Source organism: Carcharhinus amblyrhynchos, chromosome 32, assembly GCF_965287045.1.
Source record: "Carcharhinus amblyrhynchos chromosome 32, sCarAmb.v2.hapA, whole genome shotgun sequence".
Classification (NCBI taxonomy): Eukaryota; Metazoa; Chordata; class Chondrichthyes; order Carcharhiniformes; family Carcharhinidae; genus Carcharhinus; species Carcharhinus amblyrhynchos.
This window is the reverse complement of record NC_137355.1, coordinates 8,706,301-8,726,631: the sequence shown is the minus strand read 5'-3', so window position 1 is coordinate 8,726,631 and position 20,331 is coordinate 8,706,301. Positions and strand designations below refer to the sequence as shown.

At 39.9% G+C, this 20,331-nt stretch overlaps 1 protein-coding gene across 2 annotated transcripts in view; it reads left to right on the top strand.

The window, feature by feature from the left end:
* Positions 1-20,331, top strand: part of LOC145360729 (fibrillin-1-like) — a 407,592-nt gene that overhangs the window by 378,440 nt on the left and 8,821 nt on the right. For both annotated transcript variants that reach the window (XM_080216108.1, XM_080216109.1), the window contains exons 58-62: positions 3,027-3,152; positions 5,611-5,733; positions 10,494-10,610; positions 15,818-15,946; positions 17,050-17,169. In XM_080216108.1, the coding sequence (XP_080072234.1) occupies positions 3,027-3,152; positions 5,611-5,733; positions 10,494-10,610; positions 15,818-15,946; positions 17,050-17,169 (615 nt within the window). The remainder of the gene's footprint in view (positions 1-3,026; positions 3,153-5,610; positions 5,734-10,493; positions 10,611-15,817; positions 15,947-17,049; positions 17,170-20,331) is intronic.

Below are 20,331 nucleotides of genomic sequence, written 5' to 3'. Positions count from 1 at the left end.
CTTCCTTGGCCTTTTGCAATGTTCACGTGAAGCCCAATGAAAACTGCAGGAAAACGCCTCATCTTCCAATTGTGCACTTTACAGTATTCCAGACTGAACATTGAGGTCAGCAACTTCAGACCATGAACTCTCCCCTCCACCTTCATCCCATTTATTTTGTTTCTTCATTTCAGCTTATTCATCCATTTTTATTACTTCATACTCTTATTTTTATTTTTCCACTTTTGAAATCATCTTGTCTTCCAACCGCCTGCCCACCACCCCACCCCACCCCGCCACCACTGCCACATTCTCCCTTCCCCCCCACCCCCAGGCCAGCTGCCACATTCCTCAGGTTGCCTTTGACAATATACACACATTCTGATCTCTTGATGGACATTCTTAGCACTTTTCTCAGCCTTCATCATCATTATTTACATTGCCTTTGTCCAACTGCAGCACCCTCCTACCCTCATACTATAAATTCCGTTTTCTTTGGCTTCAGCTCAAAAGGTCATTCTGACTCGAAACATTGCCTGTATTATCTCTCCACAGATGCTGTCAGAACTGCTGAGTTTTTCCAGCAAGAAAGGTCAAAATTCTATTTGCAAGACTGAACTTATCTTCAGACATGTTTCAGTGGCAATGTGCTTCGTGTCATGCAGTTGTGCTTGATGCTTCCTTGTGTAACAAGTTACCGAGCAGCATGTGAAGGACTTAACAAAAGAAACATGCTAGCTCTATGTTAGAGTAAGGAATCTAGCACTATTTTGTTTATCCACTCTTAGTTGATGATTTGTGCCATGTAGATGCTAGGCAAAGACCATGGCCACAAAAGAGAATCGAACCATCTCCACTTGACATTGACTGGTATTATCATCACTGAATCACCCATCATCCTAGGAGTTATCATTGATTAAAAACAACAATTGCAACTTTTCACTGCTACTTTTCTGTTTGGAAACTTAACAGGACAAGCCAAACAAATACTGTGACTAAAAGAGTGGGTCAAAGACTGAGAATTCTTTGACAACTAACTCAACTCATGACTCCCTAAAGTCTGTGCAGCACCTACAAGGCACAAGTCAGGATTGTGACAGAACACTCTCCACTTCCCTGGATGAATGCAGTGCAGCAACACTCAAGCTTGATGCTATCTAGGACAAAGCAGCCCACTTGATTTTCACTATCAGCTTTAACCTTCAGTCCCTTTACAACTGGCAGACAGTGGCAGCAGCATATTCCAGCTGCATCAATTCATCAAGGGTTCTTTGACAGAACTTTCAACACCTGCAATCTCCACCACCTAGAACAACAGGAGATGCTTTGGTACACCAGCATTTGAGTTCCCCACTAAGCCACATACCATCCTGACTTGGAATTACATTGCTGAACTTTCACTGTCACTGGGTCAAAATTATGGAACTACCTCCCTAACAGCACTGTGGGTGTATGTACCCCACGTGGACTATAGCAGTTCAAGAATACAGCTTGTCGCATTCTGAAGGGCAGTTTGAGATGACAACAAAGGTTGGCCTTGCTGGAGATGCTGACACCCTGTGAACAAATAAAAATGGCCAATGTTTACGCATCAAGTCATGTAATTGGTGGTAGGCATTGATCTTTCTCTGATGCAGTGTTGCCTCATCATACTGAGACTCAATTTGCTCTCCAAACAGCAAAGCAACATTGAGACGTTTCAAGCGTGAAGAACGTACCAATCTCAACCAAATAGCCATTCTATATATGTGATATGTGTACATCATAATGCTACATTGTGTTGCAAGCATATTTGGTGCAGCAGTCCCTTGGAGTGTTTTGACTGAACATAGTAAGCTATACCTTATTGTGTGTCCATGAAAGAATGGGAAAGATTGTTCATTTGTTTAAGTCAGTTCATAATGCATTTGCCGCTGTCTTCAAACCTAGTATATCCTTCCTCCTTTGCATTCAGATCCAGATGTACCATTGTGACAACCTGCTCTCAGGCACTGCACACAAGTGTCCTTTGGCATTCACACTGTAGAGTGACAAACAGAACAGTCCTCTTGATGTATTTCATTCAGGAGATCTAATTTGAAGCTCTGTGGCTTTGACGTGCCCTACATTTACCTTTGCTGCACTGTTAAATTCTTCACAAATTTTATCTTACAAAGTAACAATGTTGTTACTTCTCCGATTGCTTTGCTTTAAGATTAAAAGCTGCCATGTATCTTTAAATATAGACACCATGTAGCAGCACTTGCGAGTTCATTCCTTCACGGTAAACTTCCAAGCGATTTCTATACCAAATGATTATATTAGACAACCCATTCTAAGGCAGAAGCAAAATAATGCAGATGCTGGAAACCTGAAATAAAAACAGAAAATGCTGCAAATCCTCAGTTAGGCAGCTCTCTCTTGTGAAGAGAGAAATGGAAGTTAATATTTCAGCTCATTGACCTTTCTGATGAATATATTATACATTATTTATGTAAAAACACATTGTGTCTGTGCACAAATATACCAATTAGGATGGTCACAGGTTAGTCCATTGTTTGTAATCAAAACGAAAAATGCTGAAAAACTGCACACGTCAGACAGCATCTGTGGAAAGAGAAACAGGGGTTCCAGAGAAAAGTCATATCTGATTTCTAACGCTAATTATGTGCCTCTCTCCCCAGAGGCTGCCAGACCTGCTGAGTTTTTCCAGCACTATCTGCTTTTATTTCAAATTTCCAACATCCACAGTATTTTGCTTATTTTCTAGTTCTTAGTTTGTGTTGAATTATCTGAGCTTGGCTATTATAGGATACTATATTTGGCCTCATTGTCACTGCAAAGGAGAATTCTATTTTCAGTTTGGCATACTTCATAGTCTGTCAACACCAACTATCTGGAACTATCACCAACTGTCAGAAGAAACAACTAAGTGGGAAAGGTAGGATGAAAGCAGTTGATCGAGAGGAATTCTATATCATCTGTCAATACCTTCAGAAGAAAAGGGCAGAAAACTCTTCTGTGTTCTTTTAGCCTAATTTTATTACATCTGGCCTATTCTGTTTCAGATATTGATGAATGTCGAGTTCTTGCAAACCTGTGTCAGAATGGACGGTGTATTAACAATATAGGATCATATCGATGTATGTGCAAGACTGGTTACACCACAGACCTCTCTGGCGTATCTTGTGTGGGCAAGTATTTTAAAAATATTTTGTAGGTGTTACAATGTAAATCATCCAAGTTGTAAGGATACATTAAGAAAATAATGGTCTCAAGCAATCAGAAGTTTAATGCCTGTGGTAAATTGTAACCATTCATTTTTGAGCATATTAAACTTAAGAACATAAGAAATAGGAGCAGGAGTAGGCCATCTAGCCCTTTGAGCCTGCCCCGCCATTCAATAAGATCATGGCTGATCTGTCGTGGCTCAGTTCCACATTCCCGCCCTCTCCCCATAACCCTTAATCCCCTCGCTTATCAAAAACGATGTCAGCTAACAGTAAGAAACCACACATTTTTATTGGTTAAACTAATTTGTAAATAATGTAAAAGATTGCCATTAATTTCAAACACACAAAATTATGTAGCTTTCATGTAGTAAATGTCCCAAAATACTTCACAGAAAAGAAACATGTCAGCAACATTAGGAGAAAAATTAGAGAATAGCATATAACAAAGAAAATTGTTACAGTAAAGAGTTTTTAAGGTGAGAAGCAACAATGAAGGGACATTCAGGGAGAGAGTTCCAGAGCGTACTGCCGAAAGACTGAAGATGGTGCAGCTGAAGGTCGATAGTTATGTACAGAAAACAGTAAGATGGTACTAATAAAAGGCTATCTGTTATCTACTCAATTTTCACCTGACAAAATGAAGCCATGGGAGAATTGTCTGTCCAACTCAGTTTTCTGAGAAACCTTTGAATAAATGCCCAGTATTCCAGCACAAAGCAGCCAAGGATTTATTTAAATATGCGAATTGTGGTCCTTGGCCATTGTGGAACCTCATTGGCAATTTATGTGCTGTGCAAGAGAGTCCTGATTTTTTTTTATATATATTTGTTCATGGGATGTGGAATTGCTGGATGGACCAGCATCCATTACCCATCCCTGAAGGCATTTAAGAGTCAACCACGTTATAGTGGATCTGGAGTCACGTGTAGGCCAAATAGATGACAGATTTCCTTCCTTAAAGGACATAAGTGAACAGATGGCTTTTTATGACAATGATGATTTCATGGTCATTATTTTTCGTTTAATTCCAGATTTTTATTGAATTAAAATTTTGCCATCTGCCATGTATAGGATAGGTAGTTTTGACCTCAAACTCAGGTCCCCAGACCATTACCCTGAGTGTCTAGAATATAGTTCAGCAGCAATACCACTGCACAACTGCCTCCCCTATTGATTGTACTAAATATTAAGATGCCTAAACAGTGGAGGAGTCACTTTGTAAATATATATTTTCATAGAGTTAGCAGGAACAGCATTTATTGTGGCACTGGATTTAAGTTGAAAATCCTAATCTTTCCACCCACTCATCCACCCTGGTACCCCAATAAAATTAAGGAGGTGACCAAGGTTTTGCCATATGAAATTTGTGAACAAGATATTAAGCTCAGTAGTTGGACAATGTGGTAGCTATGAAAGTTGGCAAAAACATGGGTGAGAGATAAAGAGAATAGGATGTTGTGATCGAGTTTATGAATAATAGAGTTGGGCAGGCAGAGGACAGGGTAGTGACAGGAAGTGGACTCTCTAGGGGATGGGATTACAGCTGCAGAGAAAATTAATTAAGGGTGAAGAACTGAGTGATAGTCTCGGTCATATATAGGATTGGTAGTTTTGAGCCCAACCAAGGAGCTTTAGGTTCAGCAGGAAAGGATATAGAGACAAGTTACAGATAATAGTTGGGATCCAGCCTTACTGCAGGCTCATATGAAGTGGCCACCTTTTCCCTGTAGCTCAAGGAGGACCCTACCCCACAGTTCAACCTATGCTGGCAGACTGCCCCCTGCCCTAATGATTGGCCGCCACCCATTCCCTCCCCACCAGCCCCCACCCCCCCTCCCCTCCCCGCCGATCCTGGTGTCTGCCTTATTAGTGCTAATGAAGATGAAGCCCATTTTCCTACACTTGGGGCGTCCCCGATAGCTGCTACTCTGTAGCCTGCTGCAGTCTCAGCAGTTCAATCAGGAGTAATGGCAAGCTGCTGGAACTAAAGAGCTATAGGTCTTGTGATTGGACAAAAGCTTTTGAGGGACCAAAATTCTGCCTTAGAGACCTCAACTGCAATAAACTGGGTAAATTTGAGCCCTCCCTTAAAATTGTTGATGGAAGAGGAGCACAAGCTGAGTTATTTAAAAAAAAATCAATATTTGTCTAACGTCGATAGATATCTTACACTTAAATAGCATGTATCTAATTGGGCAAAGCACATATAACGATTGTATGCATACCATTAGTCTTTATACAGTGTGTTCCCTACAGGACTTTTCAACAAATTATATTTTAGTGTGAATTTCTTAGTAGTTGGAAGTTTACTTTTGGATATACTTTCCTCCTCTATTCTTGAATATACTTTCCTTCTATATTCTAGTAACTTTTGATACATAGCAGCAAGTTTATCATTCATAATTGACTTAAATTCTAGATCTTGATGAATGTGTGCAGGCACCAAAACCCTGTAATTTCATCTGTAAGAACACCGAAGGGAGCTACCAGTGCGCGTGTCCGCGAGGATACTTGCTGCAGGAAAATGGAAAAAGTTGCAAAGGTGAACACAATATCATAATTTAGTGTGACCTAAAAATTATTTTTCTCAATACTTTTGTTCAACTGACCTAAATGAATAAATTGATCATTTTTAGCTACTGAAAACATTAACCATTATTGCTTTGTTTTATTTAAATACCACAGTTTAATCAGCTGAAAGATAGGCCAATTATTCAACGAAGCACGATTAAGCTCAAAAGTTATCATGCAGTGATATTGGCAAGGCTGCTGCATGGAAGAATTGACTTGCCAGACTTCTGATGGCCAGTTCCTTATCAGTTGCTTAACTTAACAATGTAACACCAGGGCAACATTCCATGGCACCTCCTAACAGCTTTTTGGAATTGAGATCAGACAAGGTTTGACATGTATTAGGACACCCATTTTCTCAGTTATAGATAGTCAGTTCAAGAGAAAATTTAAGACATCTATGCCCTGAAAGAAAATATATAAGAAAATAAAGTGAAGTTAATCAAAATAATTACTACAGATTTTGAGGTGGTGATTATAGATGTATTTATTTTTCGTGTTCTGAGATGTAAAACCGCTGTTCTTCAGTTACTTAGAAATTGGAATTAAGCAAGTTCTGTAACACAATTAAAAATGTTTGAATAAATATTCCAGTGTACTTGCTGGGCAGAAACCAGATTATATTGGGATGCAGGGACTGGGAGAATCTCAAAGGGGGTTCTTCCAGCTAGGCCACTCCCCTGCGATTCTCTGATCCGGGTATGCCGGCGTTGGACTGGCGTAAACACAGTAAAAAGTCTGACAACACCAGGTTTTAGTCCAACCTATTTATTTGATAATATTCTCACAAGCTTTCGAGGGGTTACCCTCTTCGTCAGGTGAATGGAGAGTTCTGGCCTCAGACAGAGCATATAAAGCACAGACAGTTTAGAAATTACTGATTAAAATGCGAATCCTTACACCTAACCTGCTGTTCAAGACCTGAAGTGGCTGACAATGTGAGTGGTAGGAGCACTGATCACAGTTTAAAGAGATGTGTATTGTCTCCAGACAGTACAGTAAGTGAGGTTTTGCAAACCCAGGCAAGTCACGGGGGTTACAGATAGTGCGACATGAACCCAAGATCCCTGTTGAGACCGTCCTCATGTGTGCGGAACTTGGCTATCAGTCTCTGCTCAGCGACTCTGCGCTGTCGTGTGTTGTGAAGGCCGCCTTGGAGAATGCTTACCCGAAGGTCAGAAGGCCTGGGTTTGCAAAACCTCACTTACTGTACTGTCTGGAGACAATACACATCTCTTTAAACTGTGATCAGTGCTCCCACCACTCACATTGTCAGCCACTTCAGGTCTTGAACAGCAGGTTAGGTGTAAGGATTCGCATTTTAATCAGTAATCTCTAAACTGTCTGTGCTTTATATGCTCTGTCTGAGGCCAGAACTCTCCATTCACCTGACGAAGAGGGTAACCCCTCGAAAGCTTGTGAGAATATTATCAAATAAATAGGTTGGACTAAAACCTGGTGTTGTCAGACTTTTTACTGTATTCTCTGATCCTGCATGGCCACAGCACCATCTGCACACGAGTGTGCAGGGCTGGAAATTTGCCTCCTGTGATACTTACATTCTCGTTGACAGACATGTGGGAATGGACGCCATCCAATCCAAATTTAGATGGGTTATTGACAGAATTGGGCAGCAAGGTTTTCCACTGCCTAACCACAACACGCTGAATTCACTCTTCCTGCTGAGGACTACTTAGCCACTCCTTCTCTGATGCACCCAATTTCTGGCAGAAATGCGAGGCTTTGGTTCAAAGCCCAGCAAACTCCAGTTTGTTTCTATGTGCACTGTTTCATAGGGCTGTCAGATGAATTCCGGTATTTGCAAGGGAAATAATGTAAAACTCTGGGAAAAGGGAGAAGGGGGGACCTTGTAGTCAAGGCCTTCAGGCAGGAATTAATTGATTTGCCTTTTTAACACTTCTTATCAGTTAAAGTGCTGCAGGAATCCTACCACAAAACCATTCTAACTCTTCTGAAGTGACCAGATTGTCACTGGGAACCTGCCATGAATGTTTAATGCTAGAGCTATGTAGAGATCAAGGTGATGACCCTAAATTGCACCCTGATGCTGTAAGGAAAAAGAAGGAAATTTTGCTCATGGGCTATTAATCTAGGCTTTTTTAAAATTCTTTCGTGGGACATGGGCATCGTTGGCTGAACAGCATTTATTGCCCTTCCCTTGTTGCCCTTGAACTGAGTAACTTGCTAGGCCATTTCAGAGGGTAATTGAGAGTCAACCACATTGTTGTGGCTCTAAAGTCACCTGTAGGCCAAACTAGTTAAGGACAGCAGGTTTCTTTCCCTAAATGACATTAGAGAACCAGATGGGCTTTTCTGACAATTAACAATGGTTTCATGGTCATCAGTAGATTCAAATTCCACCATCTGTCATGGTGAGATTCAAACCTGGGTCCCCAGAACATTAGCTGAGTTTCTACAGTAATAGTCTAGTGATAATACCACTAGGCCATTATGTCCCCTATTTTCCACAACTGATTAGTTCAAGAATTTAAATTTACCATTAGCTGGAATTAAATAATTTTTGTCTGAAATCAAGATTCCCAATGATGGAAAAGGTAGGTAGAGATGTTTGGTCCAGGTAGAGCATATGGACTGGATTTCTTTATTTTCCTCATCCCCTCCACACCCTTTCTCCCAAACTTCTCTTGCAGTTGTGATAAATGAAGAACTAGAGCTCTAGAACTGCTTGTAAGATGTATTTGAAAAAACAATTTTACCGACTAAAATAATGTAACATTTTGGTGCAGGCTTGGTGGGCCTAAGGGCCTGTTACTGTGCTGTACTGTTCTTTGTTCTATATGTTTTAGTTGATTTCAGCAGTGCTGCATAGTTTAAACATAGCAGTGGTAATTACTGCTGGCACTTTAAAAAAAAATTTACTCCATTCTTAGTTATAAAGCCAATGCTCTGACTGGATAGGGCAAGCCCGAATTCATCATCTTACTTGCTCCAAAAACAAAATTTAAAGTCATTGAATCCAATTCATGGTCCCTACAAGAGAGATAAACAAGATCCAAGTTGACAAGATAAGACATTGCACTCCATCTTGGGTTTGATCCAATGCTTGCTCTTAGCCAAGACCGAGGGCCAGATTTTACCATTTGGAGGCTAAGTGCCGGATGCTGAAGTAAAACCGATCCAAGCTCGAAATCCCTGTTCCAGCGCGCCCATACGCTTTTTATCGGTTCCAGTCCGATTCACACTATGGGGCCGGGCTTAGCGCTGCCAGAACAATCGGAGCTATGAACTGCACGTGTGCAGTTCGAAAAAAAACTGAAACAGCGTGCCCGGGCGCGAAAGAGAGAGCTGGGGGAGGGGAATGGGAGTGAGGATGAGCCGCGATAGGGAGGCGCCTGGGAGGCAGCACCCCCCCCCCCCACCCACCCCCTCGGCAGAGCACACCCCCAACCTACCTTGATTGCTGCTGTCCCTCCACCATCCTTCTGACCTGCACTCGTTGATGTGGAGATGCTGATGTTGGACTGGGGTAAACACAGTAAGAAGTTTCAAAACACCAGGTTAAAGTCCTGTTGGGACTGGTGTTGTGAGACTTCTTACTGCAGTTGTTGGACAGCCTGAAGCACCTTCCTGGCCTTTCGCTGGCGTCTGTCGGAAGGGGGGGGACACTCAGGTGGATCTCTGATTTGGGGAGTGGAGGATGGACTAGGGAGAATCTCCACCACCCCGCCCCCCACCCCTCCCACCAACAGAGATCCATCTGAGCCCACCACCACCCCCCCAACCAGAGATCCACCTGCGTCTGCCCTCCCTCCCCAACCAGAGATCCATCTGAGCCACCCCCCCCCCCCCTCAATCAGAGATCCATCTGAGCCCACCCGCCCCCCTCTTCTGGCAGACACCAGCGGAAGGACAGGAAGGTGCTGCAGGCTGTCCAATGATTGCAGTAAGAAGTTTCACAACACCAGTCCAATAGGACTTTAACCTGGTGTTGTGAGACTCCTTACTGTGTTTACCCCAGTCCAACGCCAGCATCTCCACATCAAAGAGTGCAGTCAAAAGGATGGTGGAGGGACAGCAGCAATCAAGGTAAGTTTGGGGGTGCATTCTGCTGAGGGTTGGGGGCCCTGCCTCCCGGAGGGGGGGGTGGTTCTGATCGAGGGGAGAGGGTGGAGTGTGGCTGGGTCTCCCGTGGGGGGGCCTGTCTCCTGGGGGGTCTGACCATGGAGGGGGGGGAGCCGATCACAGGGGCGAGGTCTGCTGGGGGCGTCTGCCTCCCAGGAGGTTCGGATCGCAGGGTGGTTAGTGGGGGTTCTGCGAAGGGTGTTTGAGGAGGGTGGGCTTCAGAGGTTCCCCTTCAGAATAGGAATCCACTTCAGATTTTTATTCTGCAGGTGGACGCGTGGTTCATTAAGTCGATTGAAATGCTAATGCATTTAAATCGTTGCGCCGCCCAATTGGGCGCAGATCGGACCTGCGCCCAAATCGGGTGTCAGTAAAGGCGTGATCTGCCCGGTTTTGGGTGCAGATCGCGTTGCAGGCCCGAATTTCGGTAAAATCGCGCCCTGAGATGACTTATGTAAATGACACAGCCACTGGACAATTGTGCGTTTCAGTCACAAAATGGGTGCAAGTAGTGGCTAATTTTTGAAATTGTCACTGTATTTTGGGAAGGAGAACTTGTAGTTAAAAAACAGCTGTCTTTCAATTTAATTTCATAATAGATTTAGCTATTCCTTTCTCCTTTTTTAGACTTGGATGAATGTGCTACAAAGCAGCACAATTGTCAATTTCTTTGTGTCAATACAATTGGTGGATTTACTTGCAAATGCCCTCCTGGATTCACACAGCATCATACTGCCTGTATTGGTAAGTCACTGACTGAGGAGACAAGAAGGGAGGATTGTAGAGAAGTGAAACCACCTCAGTGTAGTAGTAGATGCTAAGCACAGTGTGCACACAAACAACTATAACTTTGATAAAACAGTATTGCATATTGGTTTTCAACTGTTTATATTATACAGTACCTAATTGTCATATTGGTAGCTATTAATGTAATGCTTGTTATTTCCAGTCATCTTTAATTACAGCCAATCCTTCACTGATAATTAAATCTAATTTGTATTATAATGTGATCACTATAAAATCTACAGCCAAACCAGATATTGGGGAAAATGAGAATAAAGTTTGCATGCTGGAAGTTGCTGCTGCTTAGAGATATGTTTGAATAAGTTGCATGAAAATAACTTATTTTGCTTTATTTTACAGCAGTGTGCTCAAATAACATATGATTGGCATTATCATAACATATCCTTTTATTCTGCATTTATTCCCCAAAAATGTAATTATCTATGTTACCTTTCTTAAACTAAAGCCATGGATTTGAGATTATTGGATTTCATTTTTCTTGCACTTGTGTGCTATTTATATTGCTGGAATCAATTTTCCAATGCAAAAAGTGACTTTGTTTTCGTGAATTGTCATTTGTTTACATCCAAAACCAGGAATTTCTGTTAGGCACAAAAATTATGGCCCAGGTTTTGTTGCAAGCTGTAAGGGAACAGGTCTTGCTGTTCACCTTCAAATCAGCTGAGTCCAAAATTTCAACAGCTTTGAGCACAAACTTCACCTTTTCCAAAGTCAGCTTGAATTTGGAAACTTCTATAGGCAATCTGTTTGGTTTGTGAATGGCCCGGGCAGCAAGGAAACTGAACAATCAGTCAGAATGAAGAATTCTTACAGGTTTCCAAGCACAAATTAAAAAGTAGCAAACAGGAATTATGTTAAAATTATTGTACAGAAATAAAAATGCACATGCGATTAAGGGAGAAACATCAATAATTTCTTAAACTTTTAAAAATCTGCAGCATTAAATTTTCTGGAGAAAATGAAACACTACATTTATTTTTTTTAGGGTCAGAGAGATTTTTGAACAGTACTTATGGCTCAGTATGCCATTGGAGAACATTAGTTCAAGTTAACATCAGCCAGTGATTCTGCATTAGTTCCATCAGTGAAGATTGCATCAGCGTATACATCTCTGACAGCAGTTTCTGCCCCTGTGTAGATCCAGAGATTGCCATCAGAATTGTCCAATAATAAAAGCAAGTGCCGGCAGCCTTACTGTTAATGTTACTGAAAATTCTGGAGCATTGGCATCAAGCTGGTTACTCCAATTTGTTATTGAGAAATATATTAGGCCATAACTTCATTGGAGTGGCAGTCAACATCGGATTGCCACTCCATGACCAAGTACCTAATGCAAAATTTCTTCCATGCCTATCATACCCAACTTTATGACTCAAGCTGGGTGAGATCCAGCCAGCATAGCTGCCTTCAAAGCCTATTATCATAATCCAGCAGAGTTTGATTAAAGGGCAACATGAACTATTTTTGTGGCACTTACTGCATAAACCAGATAAGATTAACATCGAATTGAAATTGATAGGCCGGGGGAAGGTAAGTGTTTAAGATCTGTATAGAATTTGGGGGATTGTGGGGTCAGACATTGAGGGGTACAGGTGTCTGCCTTCAGGATAGTAAGGGTGTGAGGAGGATCAGACCTTGTGGTGAGTGGAAGAGGGTCAGACTGTGGCTGGGTGTTGGACCTCGGTGGGGACAGTGAGCGGGTCAGACTTGGGAGGGTGGGTAGGGATTGTACCTCATGGGGAGTATGGGCAGAGATTGGAGGGAAGGTTGTAGGATAGGGGGGAAATCATGATGGGGTATTCAGATCAGGTTGTGGCAGATGTGGGTTGAACTTTCGTGGGTGTTGGGGGTCAGAATGGTCTTCCAGGAATAGAGGATTGGGTCAGATTGGGGGGAAGTCTGGTCAAGAAGTGAGTGTCAAACCCAAGGGGAAGCTCAAGCAATTTATTGAGGGAGGGAGTGGAAGGATGTGGGCTATCATGTAGTAGGGATCATGCTGGGACTTTACAAGAGTTACCTGTAAATTAGAAGAGGTTTTAATTTTTTTCTGAATTGATGTATTACTACCATAACCATCAAAAGTTTGCAATTTAAATCATATCTTTGGATAGTTCACAGTGCAGGGCAAATTGTCCAGAGGAAGTTTACACTTCTGGGCAGTTTTGTGCAAATGCTTGCCTGTGAAGTTCTGAGAGGGATTTCTTAGTGCATCTTTGGGGTACCCCCCAATCTAATGCTGGAGAGCACAGAACTTGGGGCCCAGTTTACTGAACTAGAAAAAGGAACTAATCTCCGCAATAAAAAATATTAATTCACCTTTCCCCTTGACAATCTAATAATCCCAGGGATTAAACAAGAAACTAGAAAGATGAAGAATAGGCTGCACTTCATAATACCTCATTAATACTCAATATGTGGTTTCTTCTGAAATCATTAGCCATCTGTCTCTAGACACACATATTACATACACCCATGCCTGTTTAGAAAACGTGTCTCAGTGATATATCAAAAGTTTATATGACTTGTTGCCTTTAAGACATGGTCATGAATGCTGTGCATTCGTTTCTCAACATATGTTATTTAAATGTTGGTAAACAGATATATATGGAATGGTGTGACTAGAAAATGGAATCACATCAGAATTAATTTGTTAATGTTGTCCAGATTAAATTCACTACTACAATTTAGTTTTGATTTAACTTTGAACATGAAAGTTAATTTAAAACCTAGAAGCATAGCCACAAAGGTTGCACACTTAATACTTTTTAAAGTTAACCTGACTAGTCTTAACTTTGCAGAATGTATGTTTGTTCTAAAAATAAGTAGTTAGTGTACCAAATTTGTTATTTCTCTTGAGCAAAAATGTAGTTACTCACAATGGTTCATCTCCAATGTAGAGCCATTTATACTGAGGTGTCATTTTGCACTAAAAATGGAACAGACTTATAAACACTTGCATTTGTTAAGAATAGATTATAAATCAAGATAATATACACAAGTTACAAGGTATGGGGTTTACGTGAGATCATGGTTTATTGGAGTAATCCTTATTCATATTATTGGGATTCTAGGATTAAATTCCAGCCCTTAATTTGTTTCTTGATTTTTTTTTCATTTTTGTGTGCTAAATGCAACATTTTAAATTTGCTTGCCATGATCCTATAGGAACGCTGATCTGGCAGTTACAACATTGAGGTTACATTCTAGAGAGCTATGGTTGTAATGGCTGGTTTGAAATATCTGAAAATATCTTTATCATTTGATAGATCTGGTGATTATAAAGGGATCCTATTCTGGAAAAATGATGTGCTATTTCACATACAACATATTGCAGTTTATATTTCAGACTCACATATCCTTTCTTTATAATGATAGCTAATAGTTTATTCTTATGCTAATATTCAATTATCAGTTATGTTTCTATTGATTCTCCACAGAATTCTTGAGCTCCATTGGCAAATGCCTAGGAGTAAGTCGCTAAGTCATCTGTCATCTTTAGTTACAGATACTACATGCACTCACTGGTCAAATTGAGGAAGGTGCAGGAAATAATTTTATTTAAACTATTCTCCTAACTATTAATCTGCATGAATAAAGTAAGCAGCTCTTCTATGTTTATGATTTTCTGATGATGCATTGCTTCATGAGGACTCTATTATCTATCATGCAACACAATGTCTTATTTTGCTGATAAGATACAGCTCTGCCCCTTTACAGCCATGAAGCCCAATGGTTTCTAAATAAGCATATCTTCAAATCAGTCAAAGTATAATTGCTGTTTGATGAGGAAACTTCGGATCTGAAAATTGTTGGTGAATTTTAACCCCAAAATTCAAAACACCCAGTCTTAGCACTAAGTAGCTTTATTTTTAACTTGCATTTGTAACAAACTGTAATTTCACCACATAATTAATAATTAGTGATGGCATTCCAGCTATTTACAACCTTGTCTCTTCACAAGAGACAGAAAAGAAGTTTTGGTATGAAACATTCCACCTTAATTATTATGGCCTGGATCTTCCACAGAGCTCAACATTTTCAATCCCTCGCAAGTACTCCATATTTTTGGCCAGGTCTTCCAAGCCTGGCTCCTTTAGAAATGCAGTGCATACAATCCATGAAAAACTCAGTATCAGTGCTGTAGCATCAGGAGGAGACAAGGCACTAGCTGCCATAAGGAAAGTTTAAATGTCCAGTGTGAATGTTAGTGAATGGTCAAATGGATGAAAATAAATGGGTAAATGGCTGAGTGGACGAATGAGTGAATGAATAAGGTTGGTAATGGGTGAGGTAAATGAACAACTGTGTAGGGTGCCACGTGGATGATGTGGTGGATGGATAGATGGGTAGAGTGGCAAGTATGTGAGGTGACAGTTGGATAGGATAGTAATGAAGGGTAGTCAGATCAGATACGAGAGCTGGTCAGTTTGGAAGAGGAATCACAATGTCAGGTGGTCGAGGAGGGGGATGTTGGGGGAAATCAGTGAGAGTGATAAAATAGTGGATATCAATGACATAAAGGAATATGGGGATGGTGTGGGAAAAAGGCATTGAAATAGATGATCAGCTATGGTCATATAGAATAACAGAGCAGGATGAATGGGTTGAATAACCTACTCCTGCTTTGTTCATACTGGAGGTCAGCTCTATAGTTATCCAAGAGTTAGACTATGATTTTTCTATCTTACATTTCTGTGGTAACTATCCAGTTAAGTGTGATGGAACTGTGGACATCTCTGACTCTAATTCAGAGTCAAAGACATTTGCAGAGAGTCTCACAGAGAAAGGTAATTGCCCATCAGAAATTCAAGTTTTCCAGGCAGTTTGCATGGAGTTCAGCATGTCAGGCAAGGCCCGAAGTGTTGGGTTATTCATCTGGTCTCCAACGATCCGTGGACCAGAAGATTTCGACCAATATTTGCCAAAATGTAGGAGCCTGTTCAGACAAAATTAATCATAGCATTTTAACATCTAATGCTTCTGAAGGTAATTATAATCTTAAAGTAATTTAAGCAATTTGGTCACTAAAGAATGAGGTACAGGTTTGTGTCAAGTATTAGATGCCTGAAACCTGGAGTTTTCCTTTAAGTCACAGCGACATACATGTCTTCACTGGCTGACCAAGTGCATTGATTGCTCTATTACAGATAACAATGAATGTATTGCTGAAGCAAATGTGTGCGGAGCTAAAGGAGTGTGCCAGAATACCCCGGGCAGCTTTCAATGTGAATGCCAACGTGGATTTTCACTGGATGCATCTGGCCATAGCTGTGAAGGTAAAGTTTGAGTCGAACCAGAAAAATACCCTGGATAGAAATCAACTTTGTGCCTTTTGTCAAAACTCCCAAGTACTAAAATGTCATTAAATAAAGGTTGAGGTCCAAAGCCAACATAATAAACCATATTTATTATGAAAAAATAATGTTTTGCAGTTGTATAACTATCCAACACAACTAACAGTTAGCTCTAGTTGCAACAAATATGAAATCACTAAAGTTTTAAATATAAGCTATTAAATCACTTTCAGATTATATGGGAATAGATGCAAATTTTTATTAATGTAAATTCCACGTTAATTTTTTCTTCTGATCTTGCCTGCAGTTTTTTTCTTTCGACATTAGTTCAAATTGTAACCAGGTATTGCAGTTTATAGGATTCATGGACTAAATCCTGTAATTATTCCTGCCAGTTGCATTATCTGCTTTTTGCCAGCTCTTCCCAGCAATTACAAACCTTATTAATGCTGTTGAAGGACTTGAAATTCCCACTAAATCCCACCACTGTGCAGTGTATGAATGCTGTACAGGATGCCTATCTGTCAAACCAACAATGCACTTGCAAATGTCTATTAAAAACCTCAAGGATTAAATTTATTGTAGTACTGTCAGGCAGGTTTTTACTTAAGCAGTTTTCATTCATCAGTGTAAGTAGTTTGTTTAATTTAGTTGTTTGTTACCAAGACTACCATTGTCAGGCTGCATATTGTGTTTTGCCTGGGTCAAATACCATCTTCAGAACAAGCTGTTTTGCGTTAGCCAGAATCGAGGAGAAGTTACAACAGCTGATTCCAACTAACATCACATGGGAATAAATCTTATTATACTGGTCTCATAAAAGTACAGCCAAAATAACCCACATAACAGCTGAATCTTGGTGACCAATCTGAACTTTATTGTTTGCAATCTTAGCTCATAAATACTCAACCGGGTATCCACTTGAGATTTGTAGCGATGGAAAAGATTTTTAAAAGTTGTGCATATAAAACCTATCGAAGTAATTGTAATAAACTGCAATCCTATTTTTAAAAAATTCCTGTTCAGCATGTGTATTAACTCTGGAGTATAGTTGTTAATTATGTATATTTTTAATCACTTGTTAGATATTGACGAATGTGAAGGAAGCCATCGTTGCCAACACGGCTGTCAGAACCTAGTTGGTGGATATCGATGCGGCTGTCCACATGGCTATCTACAACACTATCAATGGAATCAATGTGTTGGCAAGTAACTCACTGTTCAAATTATGTTAGGCAGATAAATGTTTCCAGGAAAGAATCTTTATGACAATTTTGTTAACAATATGTAACTATTTCTTATCAGTTTTAATTTATTTGTCAACATTCCCAACTCCATTCTTGGGACAATCGGATACCTGTATGAACACTCATACAATGATCTGCACAATCAGAGCAAAAGAAAGTTCATGCTGTACTTGGCTAGCCAGTAAGGAAGAATCATTGATTTTAGCTTGCAAACACACCGTATACTCACCCATTAGGCTGGAGTTTGAACCTGAGTGATGAATGAATAAGAGGGAAAATAATTCTCAAAGAGAGTGATGAAAACAGGAAAAACACGTCACTAAATTAAAATTTGATAACCTGATCATTGTTCTACTGCCAAAAAAAAGCAAACGGGTGATCTTTCTTAAGACCAGTACTAATTATTTCCCAAGTACCTCTTTGTCAGTGAATAAAAGAGGACTTGCATTCTTCACTGGCAGGTTATGACACTAACATGAGGACATTTTCACCAGAAAGTACACCCAACAGCTGAATTACTAACGATATAGTCTTATTATGGCAGTTAATAGGGTAACACAATAGTCTTTCTCAGAGCTATCTGCTTTTATCAAAGAGCACTACATAGTACTTAAGAACAGAAACAGTCTATTCAGCCCAATAGGCCCATGTCAGTGTTTGGGGTTACTTGCATTCTCGTACTTACTCATAAATCTTGTGTAATTTGGTTAAGTGAGCATTCCCATGTTGTAAAGTATCCTTTAGGCCATCCTTGTATTCTTTTCTAAATTGTTGGCAATATTGTCAACACTGAAGTGACAATCTTGCAACTTTTTCTAGTCTTTTTCAAAATGCCTTATGAAAATTGCAGTGGATTATAGAAATTGGTAAGTTGCAGAGTAAAACAGGTACTGAATGCTTCAAAACTGGCTCAGCAATGCTGTTAATACATCACTTCAGTATTGGTGTGATGCCAGGTGTGTAGGCTGTATGTTCCAGTGATTGGCTGATCATGTTCCTTTGGTTGTTTACTATCGACAAAGTATAATCTATACTCATAGCCTGCATTTGCAAAATCCAAAACTAAATGTTGACTGTTAGATGTGATTCTTTGATTGGGCAGCATTTGCTGGACAGTCCTGAGTGTAGCTACATAAAGAACCAATTTAAAATAATCAGTCAAGCCCATAAAGTGGATAATTTATGCTTGATATTTAAACAACATATATTCGTAAGTAGGAACCCGCACTCTGCAACAGGAATATTTTCAACCCATGTGCTTATTTATATTACCTGGGAGCTTAGGGAGCCTATAGTTCCTTGTTGATTTCTCCATGGCAACACCTCAATCAATTAGTCAACTAGACAGCTAGTCAACACTCTCCTCTCCTGTTGTATAAATTGTTGTGATCATTTGAAATTTGGCATTCTTACATTTTTCTTGATGGCAAGATGAAAAGCTTCAACAAAATGTCTGTGTTTTCAGTAAAATACATGATTGCAAACAAGCAAATTAACCAATAAAAGAAAAATGAATTATACACAAACATAAAAATACAAAATACTGACTGCAGATGCAGGAAATCACAAAAGCCTGGAGACAAACATCAGTTAACATCAGCAGATAGATAATACAAGTTAACGTTTTGAGTGAACATTTCCTGAGGTGAATGTAGCTGTTACTAGGGGGCATAACTATAAGGTTCATGGTGGAAGATATAGGAGGGATGTCCGAGGTAGATTCTTTACTCAGACAGTAGTTGGGGTGTGGAATACACTGCCTGCTGTGATAGTGGAGTCGGACACTTTAGGAACTTTCAAACAGTTATTGGATAGGCTCATGGAGCACACCAGAATTATCGGGAGTAGGATAGCTTGATCTTGGGTTTGGACATAGCTCGGCATAATATTGAGGGCTGAAAGGCCTGTACTGTACTGTACTGTACTATGTTTTATTTTGAGATACTTCTTCAAAACCATGATTGACCTGATGTGTGCTTCCAGCATTTTAGGAATACACATATAATTCTGGCCATAAAACAAAATTGATTTGGCAAAATGATTGCTCACTAAAATTTTAAAAGGGCAGGGAGCATGAGCAGGCTGCCGCTCTTGTTGGTTCATCTGAGAATTTCAGTATTTATGTTGTGTGCTTCACTTTTTAAGTCTCATGATTTTCTTCCTCTGGAGACTGTCAGTACTTGCATTTTTCATGTTTGAAAAAATAATATGCCAAACTTTAATAGGTCTTGGTAGGGTGGAGCTGGAGGGAAAGGGCGATGTTGTAGAGTTTGCCTGTTCTACCCAGGACATTTCATACAACATGCTAGTGGATTTGGACAAGGCAGAATTTTTTTTTGTCAGACAAGTATATTTAAGAATGTTGCCTTAACTACTTTGTAAGGGTGAGCTGTTTACACTGAAATTACTTCTCCACATCTCAAGTGTTTCTTTTTACTGTAAGCATTCTGTGGAACATCAAATTATTGCCATATACAAATGCTTGGAGAAAATGCTACTGATTTCAATGTTTGCACTGCAATAAGTTGCATTTGATGTTCAGAATCATAATGGTTACCCAATTATCAAACATTAGTCTGAAATGTTCAATGTTGGTACAATCCATAGCTGTGTTTTTACAATTACTTTTCACAAAGATCAAATAAATTACCTTCTTAATATGTTCATAATGCAGAATACTGAGGTATTGTAGAAACTTGGACTCTTCAATACTTGTATATAGTCCAGTTTTCAAAGGAAGAAATTCAGTGAGGAAGAATAGTTAATAGTAGGCCAAGATATGTGAGTCTTTGCAAGGCAAACCAATTTAGTTTCAGTGCATCTCAGTGAAGTTCATTTCAGAATGTGGCACAAAAGCCAGTATTGGATTGACAGTCTGTTACATGCGGCACCTGATATTCAAATTCATTGCAATCAATGGAAGTGTATATCAGACATTGCACATAATGTACAGCCAATCTTACATCTCCCATTAGATGTCACTTTCCAAGTCAAATTGCTCCCCCAAAAGCTTTAGCAATGTTCCCCATTTAATATCTCAGAAAATTATCAGTGAAATGCTTTGAAGGATAAATTCCATTTATTAATTTGAGTTGGAATTTCAGCCTTACATTGCTTTTC